A 13,206-nucleotide genomic window follows, 5' to 3' on the forward strand; every position below is an offset into this window, starting at 1 on the left:
AAAAAAAAAATGTAGCTACAGTATTTTTTGCTTTTTGCCTTGACTTCAGGAATCAGCCCCAGTGCCTAATGCAAAGCTTTTACAGAAAACTGGCCAATTTACGTTAGTGGGTGTTGTTTGTCTTTACGTACTTTCAGTATATAGACATTGTCACTTTTCAGTAGCAAATTTAAATGTCATTGGGACAACCTGAAATGAATAAAACAATGTGTGTGAAACTGCTGCATTTTTTTGGTCGAGTTGAGTTTTTCACAAATACCTATTTATTTCAAAGTGATCATCAAAAGAGGCAGATACTAAAAATACTCCTTCCCCAAACCAGTTGGGAGTGGTAATGCAAATTTATTAAATAGCAAGGAGGGTAAATAAGTAAATAAAGCTACAACCAAGGTGAGAGGGTGACTGAAAGAGGGGAACAAGGCAAAACGGATAAAATCAATACCATATTTACAAGTCTTGTCACTTAGCAACTGAGTAATCGGTAAAAAATGTCATTCTAGTTGTAAAAAACTCAAATGACATTCAGTTTTTAGAGTCATCTGTCAACAGTCGCTTGTCAAGTCAGTTTCAATCGTAGCACTTGGATGAGAGGAAGGGATTTTTGGAGTACAGCCAAACATTTTGTCAGCGGAAAACCACCTTAACGGTATGAAAAGTAACCCCCTCCCCCAGAGATACGCTACACATCTGCCTTTCATTCAGCTTTATTTCTCATTGTAATTTTACCTCAGCAGTCAATACTATTACATGAGCTGATTAAAAACACATTGTTTGATATTGATGTAATTATTGATGTAACAGTCCTGGATTTTAAATATTAACAGTATCTTACAGAGAAAAAGCCCTCATTAGGTTCACCTTTCTGTTCCAACATGGTGTTTAAAACCTTGGGCTTGAATCTTACATATACAGCACAACACACCGTTTTATTGACAGACTACCCATCTGTCATCCGGCTCATCAAGGATTTAAAACAACAGCAGCCAATCAAATTGCTAACAATATACTTTGTTATATTCTAACTGGCCAGAATTACATCCTTTAGTTTCTAGCAGTCAGGCTATGAAAATGGCTTGTGAACCAGGGTGATTAAGTTTTACCACATCTTCTCATGGCTGGAGACTCCTGAGCAGTAAGAACAAAGGGCAGTGGTCAGAAAGACTGACAGAGAGGTCAGAGGTCACAGGATAAAGCACCAGCAGCTCAGAAACCAAGCTGCTGATTCATTGGAAACATAAAAAGAAATGTACAAAAAAATTCATTCATTCATGTGCATAAAACACATTAAAAATAAATAAATTAAGGTTTAGGCCCTTGTTCTAAAAACCTTCTGTTAATCAACCAGTTCTGGACTGACTGTTAGATTGTTAGTTAACTCCCTCCCCTTGTTACTCTTTCTACGCCTGTCATTCAATTCAAATTTTTGTTTGTTTTTGTAAACAATGGCTTCTTGATTTCAGACAGAGATAAACAATAGCAGGCCTCCAGAGGTGTGGAGCTTTTTGAGCACACCAATGACGAGCATGCAGGTGTGCACACGCACAGTTATGTTGTGGCTTGTTTTGAAGGTTATGGTGGCAAGTTTACACCAAATGTTAGACTGATTTTATGAATATTACATCATTGTGGGAACATTACGCATCAGTAGTAGTATTACACAACAGATGCAGTAGGTTGTAATTCGTGTGGCATTAAAGGTAGATATCCATGTCCAAAGCAGGTCTAGGTTCTATATTAATACTGTGAAAGTATCAAAGCGCTCAGTCCACAGAGAAATGCACACGGTCTGTATTCAGAAACTGAGCCTTAAAATGAGCCGTCAGGACTTCTGTAACTTTGTGATGTCACAACAAAGCAGTCGAGGCATGCCCCAAGCCCTGCCAACCTGGATTTTGTTTCTCTGAGTGTTCACCTTATATCTGCTATATTTTTATTCAGTCACTCAGAAAGCAGTAAGCCAATCAGAAAAGAGGCTCAGAGCCTCCTCTCTTCTGATTGGCTCACCGACCTGTTACTAGATCTCCAGAGAGAAGCCCGAAACAGGAGATGTAGAACTACATTGAGATGGTTTTTGGTTCTTAAAACCACAAATATATCTTCTTATGGATCAACACTTAAATATAAAAAACAGGAAGCAATATAGACGAATGAACACAGTATTTTTGTATTATGAATTATTTCATTTACTTATGCCGAGCTTGTGAAATTTGTAAAAACCGCATTCGAAACATCCACTCAGCTCGTTATTTCATTCTAACGTACTCTTTTTATTGATTTAGCTTATAATTGTTCATATTTTCAAATCATATGTTTTCACCTTTAGCGTTACAGGACTTTGGCTAATGTACAGTAATGTACAGCTAACAAGTTTGGCCTGAGTTGGTAGAATGTAAGCTTCATGTAAAATAAAGGGCAGAACAGAAACGCGAATGTTAGCATAAGCTTTAGCGAGACAAGCTGTTTGTTTCCTGAGGACCAACAAACTACTGTAGTCGGCTAATGATACGCTTCTTGGCCTTGAAAAGCAACACTCGGTCATCACTGTAGGCAGTGAGCTAGTTAGCCAGACATGCTAATGATTGTAGCTTAGAGCAGATAAACACAAAGACATTTCACGTTTAATCCATTTCTTACTTTTTTGATTTTGTGTTTTTGAAAAGGCTAAAACAAAACGACATCAAACGTCTTTAAATGCAGAGGATTGAGTTTATTACAGCTCCATGCACACCGCTTTAACATGGCGGAGAAATATAGACCTTGACAGGCTATGCTTAGTTGCTAAGCTGAGACTGGACAATCACTGTTCAGGGGAGGGGTTTAGTGAATGGCTAATTGACTTTTTGACTGAATTACTGGCAGTAGGAGCCAATTGCCAACACATAGGACATTAAGTTTCCATGGCAACGAGTGTAAAGGGCTCCTGGTATGATTGGGAACCATGTGGTTTGCATTAATTAGAATGAACAGGACTACAGAATACAAAAGACCTTCATAGAAAAAAAACAAAAATAAAAAAATCTACCTGGAGTAAAAACATAGTTAAAAGGCATTTTTGCGGGTGTTCATTGTAGAGTGATGCCATCGTAAACAAGCAGGAATGGATGTTAACCCAGAACTGAGCAAAGCTGAACTTCAATGTAGCTGGAAAAGAAGGTTTTCTATGTTCTGAGTGAAACCCCTCAAAAAGATAAAAAGGCAAATTCAAAAGGAATACACAGTTTCAAAAGAAACAACATTTTTTACATTTTAACACAGACATAACTTAAAAAAGATAAATATCACTTACTTTTGTTTTATAAACAGCAAGTTAGTGCTCATTCAATAAGAGCATCATCCTAGTTTCTCAAACTATGGCTTAGGACCGGGTCACTGACCTGCACCTGCTCAGCACAGGTCACAGAGCCTGGATGTATCCAGGGTTTCCAGTCATTGTATCATTTAAGCGCTTCAAACTTGAAATGTAAATTTTCATTAAAGGCGTCAACAGCACACAAAGGTAATAGTGGTGATTTTTGTGTCCCTCCTGTTGCATACATCAACTCGGCAGAAAAACTCTACAGCAGTGTAACATGGGCATCCAGAGACATCAGTTTTAAAATGCACTGTAAGCCAGAGATGACCAGGGAAGGAAGGAGGGATTTTTCAGTGACATCTTTTTGTATTTATTCATTTATTTATTTCACCAAACATCCTCTTCCTCATTGTGCTTTGTGATGCCAGGAGCTGCCACTTGCTTCAGAACGAAAGATCAAGTTCTTCAAAACTTGCAGTTTTCTCTTTCTGTTCGTCCTTGCTTCTTTTCTGTCTCTGACACACCTGACCTGTTACAGGCAATGTTTTCTTCTTCTGCACAGTAAAAGAGTCAGTATGCTTCACATGGAGTTCACTGAAACTGACAATCTGACAGGCATTCACGCAGCAACTGCTGACAACATAACCTTTTCTCTCAAGCTCTCTTTTGTGCGTCAAAGTACATGAACAAACTACTTCAATCACTTTTCATGTGTACTACAGAGTGTGTACAACCAACAACTCTTATTGCATCCCCTCTCAATCTCGTACAAACTACTCGTCATACCGTATCTTACCGTAACAATTCCACAGCCCCAGTTAAACTTGGAATATACAGGTACACTGACTTCTTTTTAAACACTCTACATTAACCCTCCTCCCTTGTGTCTGACTTATCATTTAAATTTTCTCTATACATTGGACTCAACAAAGGGTCTTTTTGGTTTGACAGGAGAGGTAGGTCCTGTCTTCCTCTCAGACGGTCTGTCTGAGCAGCTGTGAATCACTGGCAGTGTTCGGGCGAGCTTCACGTCCACGTAAGAGGGATTGTTACTGACTTCACCCTGAGGGCCGCCGCCCGGCAGCACCTCGTAGCAGTCGAGCAGGTTGTCGTGGAGGAGGTGACCGTTGTGGGCATTGTTGTTGCTACGGTTGTGGTATGCGATGGAGGAGGGCTGCGCGTGACTGAAACCTCCTTGATTGGTGGGGGTTTTGCTCGGCGAGGTGACAACCGTGTCTACTGAAGACACAGCCCAGGATCGGGAGGGGCTGAGACACGATGAGGAACTGGAAGGAGCTTGTTGCTGATACTGCTGGTGCACCCTCACTTTCTTGTCAGTAACACCCATAAAAGGAGTGCTCCGAGATGACCGGCCCACCTCTCCAGGATAAGTCCCGCCTCCTACCATGCCTATTTCTGACTGGGGGGAGGAGATGAGAAAGAGATCATCATGGTAACCAGTGACTCCTCCCACAGAGGCCAGATCTGAGGGTAAGTCCATGTGCTGGGTGGAGGCTGAGGTCCTGAAGCTTGAGCCATGATTGGCTGGCTGCCCGCCGGCAAGGCTGCCGCTGCTGGTAGAGAAGCGGACGCTGACACTCTGGATGACAGGCCTGGGGGCGGAAGCCGAGGAGGAGGTTGGATGCGCACTGAGTGGGCGTCGTAGCCCACCCTGGTGGTGGTATTGATAATCATGCAATGGTGGAAGGCTATCAGGGGGTTCCAGCGTAGCCTCTGTGACTTCCATGGGATAGTAAGCTGCTTTGGACTGGTTGCGACTGAACTGATGGGCCTGAGCAAACCGGCTTTTCCCCGCTCTCTCCCCTCCTGCTCCTCTCCCATAGGCAGATGCAGATCTTGACTGGCAAACCAAGTCAACATCCAGATCATCTGGTGGATATGAAGCTCCAGGATTCAGACCAGCCTGGACCTGCAGGCTAGGCCTGACATCTAGGGGACTGGAGTGAATTCCTTCCCCCAGTTCAGCCAATTCTTGGGGCAGATGAGCAAACTGCGAGTAAGCAGAACTTCCCAAAACCATGCTGGAGTGGGATGAAGAACTCGGCTGACTGGTTCTGACAACCTGGACTTTGGCTGGCTGGAGCCACTGGCCTTGAACAGGGTTCTGCTTCTGAAAGGATCTCTGATCGGACAGGTAGTGGTGCTGCTGCACTCCCTGTTTCTGGTCTGAGTGGAGGAGGGCTGAGATGGACTGTGGGTAGTGGTGCAGACCTCCAGATCCTGAAAATGCGGGGATGCCTTCCGATATCGGGCCTTGCTGCTGATGTTGCATTGGGGAGGGAGGAGGGCTGAATTGGTGATAGGAAGAGGAGGGAGGAGGAGGAGCAGAATGACAGGGTGAAGAGGAAGAGGGGGAGTGGATGGGACTCGGGATGTGATGATACAAGTGAGTGGGGGAGAGTGAGGAGGATGATGGCACCCCAGGACGGCAGTGGGTGTCAAAACTTTGAACCACAGGCGGAGGGTGGAAGGAGGACAAGTGTGGTGGAGGATCTCCTTCCCTGTAACACCTCTCGTCTTCCTTCTCCTCTTCCTCCTCTTCCTTGGTAAGCCCCCCCCTGTCCTGCACCTGGAGAGAACCTGAATCTCTGTACCTGGCCTCGCTGATGGACACATTCTGTTGATAAACATGGTGTGATGAAGGAGGGGGAGACTCTTGTTGTTGTTGTTGTTGCGCAACCTGCCGACACTCTTCCTTGACCCGGGACAGCAAACGCTGGATCTCCCGGTTGGATGGACACAGGCGACTGGCCTCAATCAGGTCCTCCAGAGCTGCATGGAACTGTCTGAAAGGTGACAGAGAGCGAAGGCAGAGACGGAAAGAAGATTTCAGAAGAGACAGTGCGGCAGAACTCTAGAAACTCTGCTAGACCCAAGCTTAAAATCCTACATGCTCCGACATCTAGCTGCTCCTATGGGTCAACACCTTGTGCTGTGCAGTACTCACAGCAGGTGCATTTCCATTAACTTGCTCAATATTAAATTTGAAATTGCGAACTTAAAAACAAGTATGTTTCCATTACTTGTTTTTAAGTTTCCAAAATTTATGCGCTAACATGAGGTGTTTTTTCAGACTATTCGATGAAGATAGATACATACATTTATATATATATATATATGTGTGTGTATATGTATATGTATATATTTATGAAATACCCTTAGTAAAATTTGTATATGTACATATGTAAAAAATATCTATGATGAATTCTTTTATGTTATTACATGTTGCAACATATATGTTAAAATATACATATTTAATTTATATATGTTTATTAAAGTTTATTAAAACAACATACATATACATATTCTAGGAAAGTGGTCTCAGATCCTACTGTATATAATATCAACATATGATGACAAACTTTGGGATGGACATATATTTCTATTCCTATAATTTCTTAATTTTTACCTATACGTTTTTATTCTATATGTACATACATTTAATATATGGAAATTCAATATATGTATGATATATGTATTTGTGTAAAAGAAGGCCTAGTGTTTTCAACGTTCTCTGTTTTGGACAACCAGCATAATACACGAATGTAATATATGTACATATATTGAATTTCCATATATATGAAATATATGCACATATAAAATAAAAAAACATAAAACATAAAATTATAATGAAACCTATTAGAAATTGGAACAATTTCATATATAACATATATATAAACTCACAGAAAAGACTCAACTTTTAGATACAAGCAAGTGTAGTAAGTTTAATTCTTTATGTGGTTATTTGGGACTTTAAATTATATATATAAAAAAATATTAACACATGACGCATTCAACATTTCATGATTCGCTTGTGTAGATTAATTCCATTCAGCTACTCGTCCTTCTATTGCTTTAATTACCTGCGGCTGCGTTTGGCCCGGGCTCTGGCATAAAAGGCCTCATAGGATTTTGCTTTTAGCTCTAGTGCTTTGGTAGCGAACTCCTCAGCAAGGCCAAAATCCTGAGAAGAAAAAAAAAAATTCAGGATGGTACTCAGTGTGGGATTGAGGACAGAGGACAGTGAGAGATTCATTCCAAAATAAAATGAAAAAACAACTTTCTTTGCATGAAACTAAAACATGTCATTAGGTAGAATTAAATTACAGTCAAGACTATAGATAATTCATATTGTTAAATGTTTTTCTCCAGTGTGTTGCTGTGTGTGTGTGTGTGTGTGTGTGTGTGTGTGTTTAGGAGTGAGAAATATACAGAGACTCACATTCATCTTGCGGCGGCAGCGTGACAGGTTGAGCAGCACACACACTCTCAATTGTCTGAACGTCTTCAGCTCGTCTCCTGGAAATTTCTGGAGTGCTGACTGATAGGAGTGAGCAGCTTCCCTCACTTTACCTTGCTACAGACCGACACACACACACACACACACACACACACACACACACACACACACACACACACACACACACACACAGAAAGTCCTTACAATATCAAATAAGGGTATGTGTGTCTGGTTTGTTATTAAATTTGCTTGTGCCATGTTACCTTGTATAGTTTGTCTCCCTCTTGGATCAATTTACTGAGCAGAACCATTAGGATGTCTGGTTTAGAGGTTGCCATGGCCCATGTCGCTGGTCCTACACACACACACACACACACACACACACACATACACACACTGTAATATAAGCATGCCGAACAGGTTGTGTGTTCACTCCTATTTGTTCGTTTGTACCTCTTTGCCAACAGTAATGTCGAACCTTCATCCCATCAACCTCAGCTGCACTTTGTGTTTAGTGCTGATGAGCATGTTAGCATGCTAACACACTAAACTAAGATTGTCAACATGCACTTAGGACAATCTGGACATTTAAATGGCTTCTAACAAAAAGTGGTTTTCTTAAGTGCCAGTGATGTCACAGGAAAAGTAATAAGGCATTTCCTTCATTTCATATGTTTAATAAGCATTAAAATTAGGAATTGTAAAAATAATTTATAAATGAATTAATTTACATAAACAGCATAAAACACCATTTAGAAAACTATGAATATTAGGGCAAAAACCATGAGGAGGAAGGAACTGCCTGCAGAGTAGTACTTATAAACTTCTAATTCCCCATATTTGTATCTTATAAGATGATAAAAACCATTGTGACCCAGGTTTGTTTGGGTTAATGAGGAACTGTAGATGTCTCTACCTATCTTGGCTCCCTGTTTGAGCAGAGCGATGACAGCTGAAGTGTTTCTGCAGCCGACCGCTCGGTCCAGAGGACGCATCCCGCTGCAATCCACATGCTCCACCGACGCGCCATGTTCCACCAGGAACTGCACCTAACACACAGAGAAGGACGCACACGGGTCTGTCTCAGATTATAGACATGAGTGGACGCTGCGGGACAGATTAAGCAGGGACAGACATACTTTTTGTAAAATATGGCAAATACAATGAGAAACGCGTCTGTTTTACTGACCACTTCTGGGTCACCGCGAAATGCAGCCAGGTCCAGAGGTGTACGTCCACTGCGGTCAGCATGAGTTGTGGCTGCACCTCTTTCCACCAGCTCTCTGACCAATAGGAGCTGTCCTTTCAGACAAGCCCAGCTCAGCGCCGTTAACCCCTCCCTGTCGCTCTGGTCCAGAGAGGCTCCTGGAATCAGAGAAAGTGAATTCATCTCAAAGACAAAGTTGGGGTCAGAAATCTGCACCAAGAAATGTTGAAATTGTATTAACAGCAAATATTGGAGTTGGAACACATCAGAAAACTGGGGCTTTTTACTAAAATATCATGAAATAGACCTGAAAAACAAAAATAAATAATTAATAATATTTAATAATTAGTGTTTGTAACCAAAAAGTGGTTCCAAATTAGAGCCAAATCCAAAATGCCAAGTATCAGGTACCTGAAAAAAAATTGAGTTTCGAGTCATTTGTTTACATACGAGCTGTGTTGTTGTTACTATGGCAAGGTGGGTTACCATGATCCAACAGCAGCTGGGCTGTGGGCATATGTCCCTCTGAGGATGCCGTCATCAGAGCTGTTCGGCCCTGCTGGTCGACCATGTTCACCTCCACCCCGTGATTCAGTAACAACTCCACCACCTGACCGAGACACAGAGGGAGACACACACTCTGCATTTCTACTGCAGCAATCAAAATGAATGTGTTTACTCTGTGTGTGTGTGTGTGTGTGTGAGTCTGTATGTGTCCCCGTGTGTATGTGTGTGTGTGTTTTGTGTGTTTTACTGTACCTGCCAGTGGCCTCGTCTCACAGCGTTGAAGAGCGGAGCCACACCTCGTCTGTTGCCTTGCTCAACAGCTGCCCCCTGATCCAACAACAGCCTGCACACAGACAGACGGCCACCTCCTGCTGCTGCTGTCAGAGCTGAGAGAGAGAGAGAGAGAGAGAGAGAGAGAGATGTGTTTCTAACAGCTTCAATCAGCAGTTAGGCACCAATGGCAACCTGATGATTTTCAGCGATCAGGCTGTTTGTTTATTTGCACAGGTCTGTGGTGAAGTCTGTGAAATTTTAACCAAACCAAAGGAACACTTCTATAAATGATGTGGTGAAGCACAGGTTACCATGGTGATCTATCCCCATTAATAGTAAGCCATCTTTGTGACACCACAAAACCTGAGAGAAGCCCACAGATATCTCGATTACCCACTAAATCTCTCGAGTGTTACAGGTCCCTGGTAAATGATTTGTGCGGTAGTACACAGTTTCCTCCACTAGATGTCAGTGACGTGCAGCACAGCAGCCACTTCCTGTTCACAAACTCTCTCCTACTTACTATTTGGTAGGACTTTTAGCAACACTAATGGAGCCCAAATGACAACAATGAGTCAGCAACCATGCGTGATGTAAATGACCCTTTACCCTACAGCCATTTAGCTCATCATGTAAAAATGCAAATAACATGTAACAGAACATATAACTTCAGCTTTGATTCAGTTGACTTTGAGTGAATCACTAGGGGTCCTGCACAATTAGCATTAGCAGTGCTAATGTGTCTCTTCTTAACACTGTGGTAGTGTAGGGTTGTAGCAGTATTGTGTTGTACTATATTATCACCAGTTTCAATAACAGCAGCATTACAGTAGAGCAGTAGGACCTGCAGTATAATCATTATATGTATTTTTGTCATATTATCTTCAACCATAATCTTTATGATTTAAAAAAAATTAAATACAAATTATCAAATTACTAAAACTACTGATAAAACCTGTAGTATTAGTGCAGTATTAGCAGAGGTCCCGAGGTCTAAAAAGACTTGCAGTGGCAAAGTATTAGTAGTAAGGACTAGTACAGTATCATGCAGTATGATTATTTGTTGTGTAGTTGCATTAGACAGATTTTGTACCTGTCTCTCCCCAGAGACTGTCAAACGTGTTGATCTCAGGTCTCTCCTCCTCTTCCTCGTCTTCTTCCGGAAGATCCAGTAGGTATGACACTATCTATACACACACATGCACACCATAAAGAAAATTAATATATTTAAATACACACAATATTATAAAGCTATGTGTTGTGTGTGTGTGTGTGTGTGTGTGTCTGTGTAGTTCACCTCTGTGTGGCCCATGCTGGCTGCTGCAATCAGAGCTTGCTGCACTGCCTGGCTCTTGCTCGCCCCTCTTTGGCTGCAGCAGGAAGTGCAGCTCCAGTCTGCCTGCTTCAACAGGAAGTGCAGCACCTTGAGGTGGCCTCGATGAACCGCGTGCACCAACACGCACTGACCTGAGCTGTCCACATGACCCACCTGAGTACACAGGGAAACAGAGACTTACAGGCAGTGTCCTGTGCATCCTGGGACACTGCAAAGCACACAGGCAATGGTAAACAGGATAAATAGTATTTGTTAGCAACTTTAGCCTAATCTCAACACACACACACAGACACACACAAACACACACACACACACACACACACACACACACACACACCCTGTGTTCCACATTCAACATCCAAACACATGCATTTTTTTTTGTTGATATTTTATGGCTGTGATTATTTAAAAAGAAACAAGACTAGGTATAAAAACCTGGTGCATGGCTGGACTGCATATGGTCAAAAGGTTTGAATTTGAGAGAAAATGTTGCAGGCCTGCAGGTAGAGGGGTACCTTAGCTTGGTGCTGACTCAGCATGATGACTATTTCCAGATGTCCAGCTGCAGCAGCAAATCCCAGCGCCGTCAAACCATCCCGTGACTGAGCATCCACCTAGAAATACATCACAGAAGCCGCAGGTTTGGTTGCAGGGAATGGCACAATCTTCCAAATAAAAAACCAGCACAATGTTTCCCCAAAGTCCGGTACTGAAAATAAATATCAAGTCTTTACCTGAGCGCCATGGTCGAGCAGCAGCGCCACGGCATCGTTGTGGCCCAGGTGGGAGTGGACACACAGCAGGGGGGCGTTGTTAAGGACATCACTACGGTAATCCACATCAGCCCCACCCATTATCAGCAACCTGCTCACCTGGACAGGTAGAGAGGCAAGTTACAGCCGACCTGCATTAGCAGGGTGTGTGTGTGTGTGTGTGTGTGTGTGTGTGTGTGTGTGTGTGTGTGTGTGTGTGTGTGTGTGTGTGCAGCGTGCTACCTTGATGTTAGGGGTGTAGAGGTTGCGCAGAGATGAAAGAACGGGGCTCAGGTTCTCTGTGCTGTATGAGAGCCACAGCCCCTGCAGAACTGAGGAGGAAACCCCAAGCTTCTTACTCAGACCCTGTAGATAGAACAGACACCACAGAAGCAAACAGGCATCGGTCATGGTCAGGTAGATATTACTGAGCCATTGTTTTAGACTTTAGACCGTTTTCACGGTGGTGCACTGACCACGCAGCACTCTGACATTGACATCTTAAATGCGTGTTTCAGCTTTACTTCACCACATTTCAGACAAGAATATTGTAGTTTTTACTGCACTACATTTGGCTCACACCGCGAGTTACTCTCCACATCAGGATTTTACATAAAAACATATAAGCTCATAAAAAACAACATTGTTAACTAGAATTACGGTCATGGTCGTCTGCCTCTGCCACTCAGACTAGTTTCAGATTACATTCCTGATTATCTAGAGTCTCATGAAATATTAACCATTTGTGTGAAATTTTGTCATATTTGCTGTGTGTCATGAGTAATGGCTAAAAAGTGTTTTGTGCAGTCACACTGACCTTGACCTTTGACCTTTGACCACCAAAATCTAATCAGTTCATCCTTGAGTGCCAGTGGAGTGAAGTGAAGGGATTCCCTTAAAGAGTTCCGGAGATATTGCATTCACAAAGCCAAAATGTGTATGTAGCTATGCATATAAACACGTTGGTATTTGTTTATATGTTTATGTAATTTATCATCATTATTGTTGTCATAAACGCTGGGAGGGAGGGAGGGAAGTTGTTTCAAGGAAGACTTGAAAGATATATCCAAACCACTCTGGAAATGTGATGTATAATGTTCAAAATCAATAAAGATAAGTGATACAAAAAGGAATGTCTGTAAATGAGTCTGCAATTATCTATGAGTGAATTCTTCTTCCTGTTATCCACAGCTGCTTTATACTGTATGAAAAGCTTCTACCACCATTTACCACTTGAGATACAGTTGAACTATGACTGATGAGATCATATACATGTGTATATGATGATGTGTGTTCAGGTTGTGTTGCTCTACATGATCCAGAAACCAGTACGATTTCCTGAAGAAACATCTTTCCATTTGTTGCTCCTGGAGATGCAAACACAGGCCCTGCACCAAAGACCTGCCACTTTGTGTTGTCACGCTTGTGCCTTTGTGTGTGTGAGCTAACCTTGTAGATATGAGCCTTCAGGATGTGATGTCCCAGCTCCAGTGTCTGCTGTCGATTCAGCTTCCCGTCCTGTCTGCAGAGCCAGAAGGCCAGCAGAGTGTGACCACTCCTGAAACAGATGGACAGTGA

At 42.3% G+C, this 13,206-nt stretch overlaps 1 protein-coding gene across 2 annotated transcripts in view; it reads right to left on the reverse strand.

Annotated features, from left to right (window-relative positions):
• Positions 1-688: 688 nt before the first annotated feature.
• tanc2a (tetratricopeptide repeat, ankyrin repeat and coiled-coil containing 2a) overlaps positions 689-13,206 on the reverse strand; it is a 42,646-nt gene continuing 30,128 nt past the window's right edge. For both annotated transcript variants that reach the window (XM_023416329.2, XM_087176627.1), the window contains 14 exons: positions 13,078-13,186; positions 11,872-11,994; positions 11,611-11,748; positions 11,392-11,490; positions 10,838-11,029; positions 10,634-10,727; positions 9,520-9,653; positions 9,247-9,370; positions 8,743-8,918; positions 8,470-8,602; positions 7,817-7,908; positions 7,536-7,670; positions 7,177-7,277; positions 689-6,099 (listed from right to left, as the gene is read on the reverse strand). In XM_023416329.2, coding sequence (XP_023272097.1) covers positions 4,203-6,099; positions 7,177-7,277; positions 7,536-7,670; positions 7,817-7,908; positions 8,470-8,602; positions 8,743-8,918; positions 9,247-9,370; positions 9,520-9,653; positions 10,634-10,727; positions 10,838-11,029; positions 11,392-11,490; positions 11,611-11,748; positions 11,872-11,994; positions 13,078-13,186 — 3,547 coding nt within the window. In that variant the 3' untranslated portion in view covers positions 689-4,202. The remainder of the gene's footprint in view (positions 6,100-7,176; positions 7,278-7,535; positions 7,671-7,816; positions 7,909-8,469; positions 8,603-8,742; positions 8,919-9,246; positions 9,371-9,519; positions 9,654-10,633; positions 10,728-10,837; positions 11,030-11,391; positions 11,491-11,610; positions 11,749-11,871; positions 11,995-13,077; positions 13,187-13,206) is intronic.

This window comes from Seriola lalandi, unplaced genomic scaffold (genome assembly GCF_002814215.2).
Source record: "Seriola lalandi dorsalis isolate HSWRI2012SDOR001 ecotype SW California unplaced genomic scaffold, Sedor1 jcf7180002054563, whole genome shotgun sequence".
In the NCBI taxonomy this organism is placed as follows: Eukaryota; Metazoa; Chordata; class Actinopteri; order Carangiformes; family Carangidae; genus Seriola; species Seriola lalandi.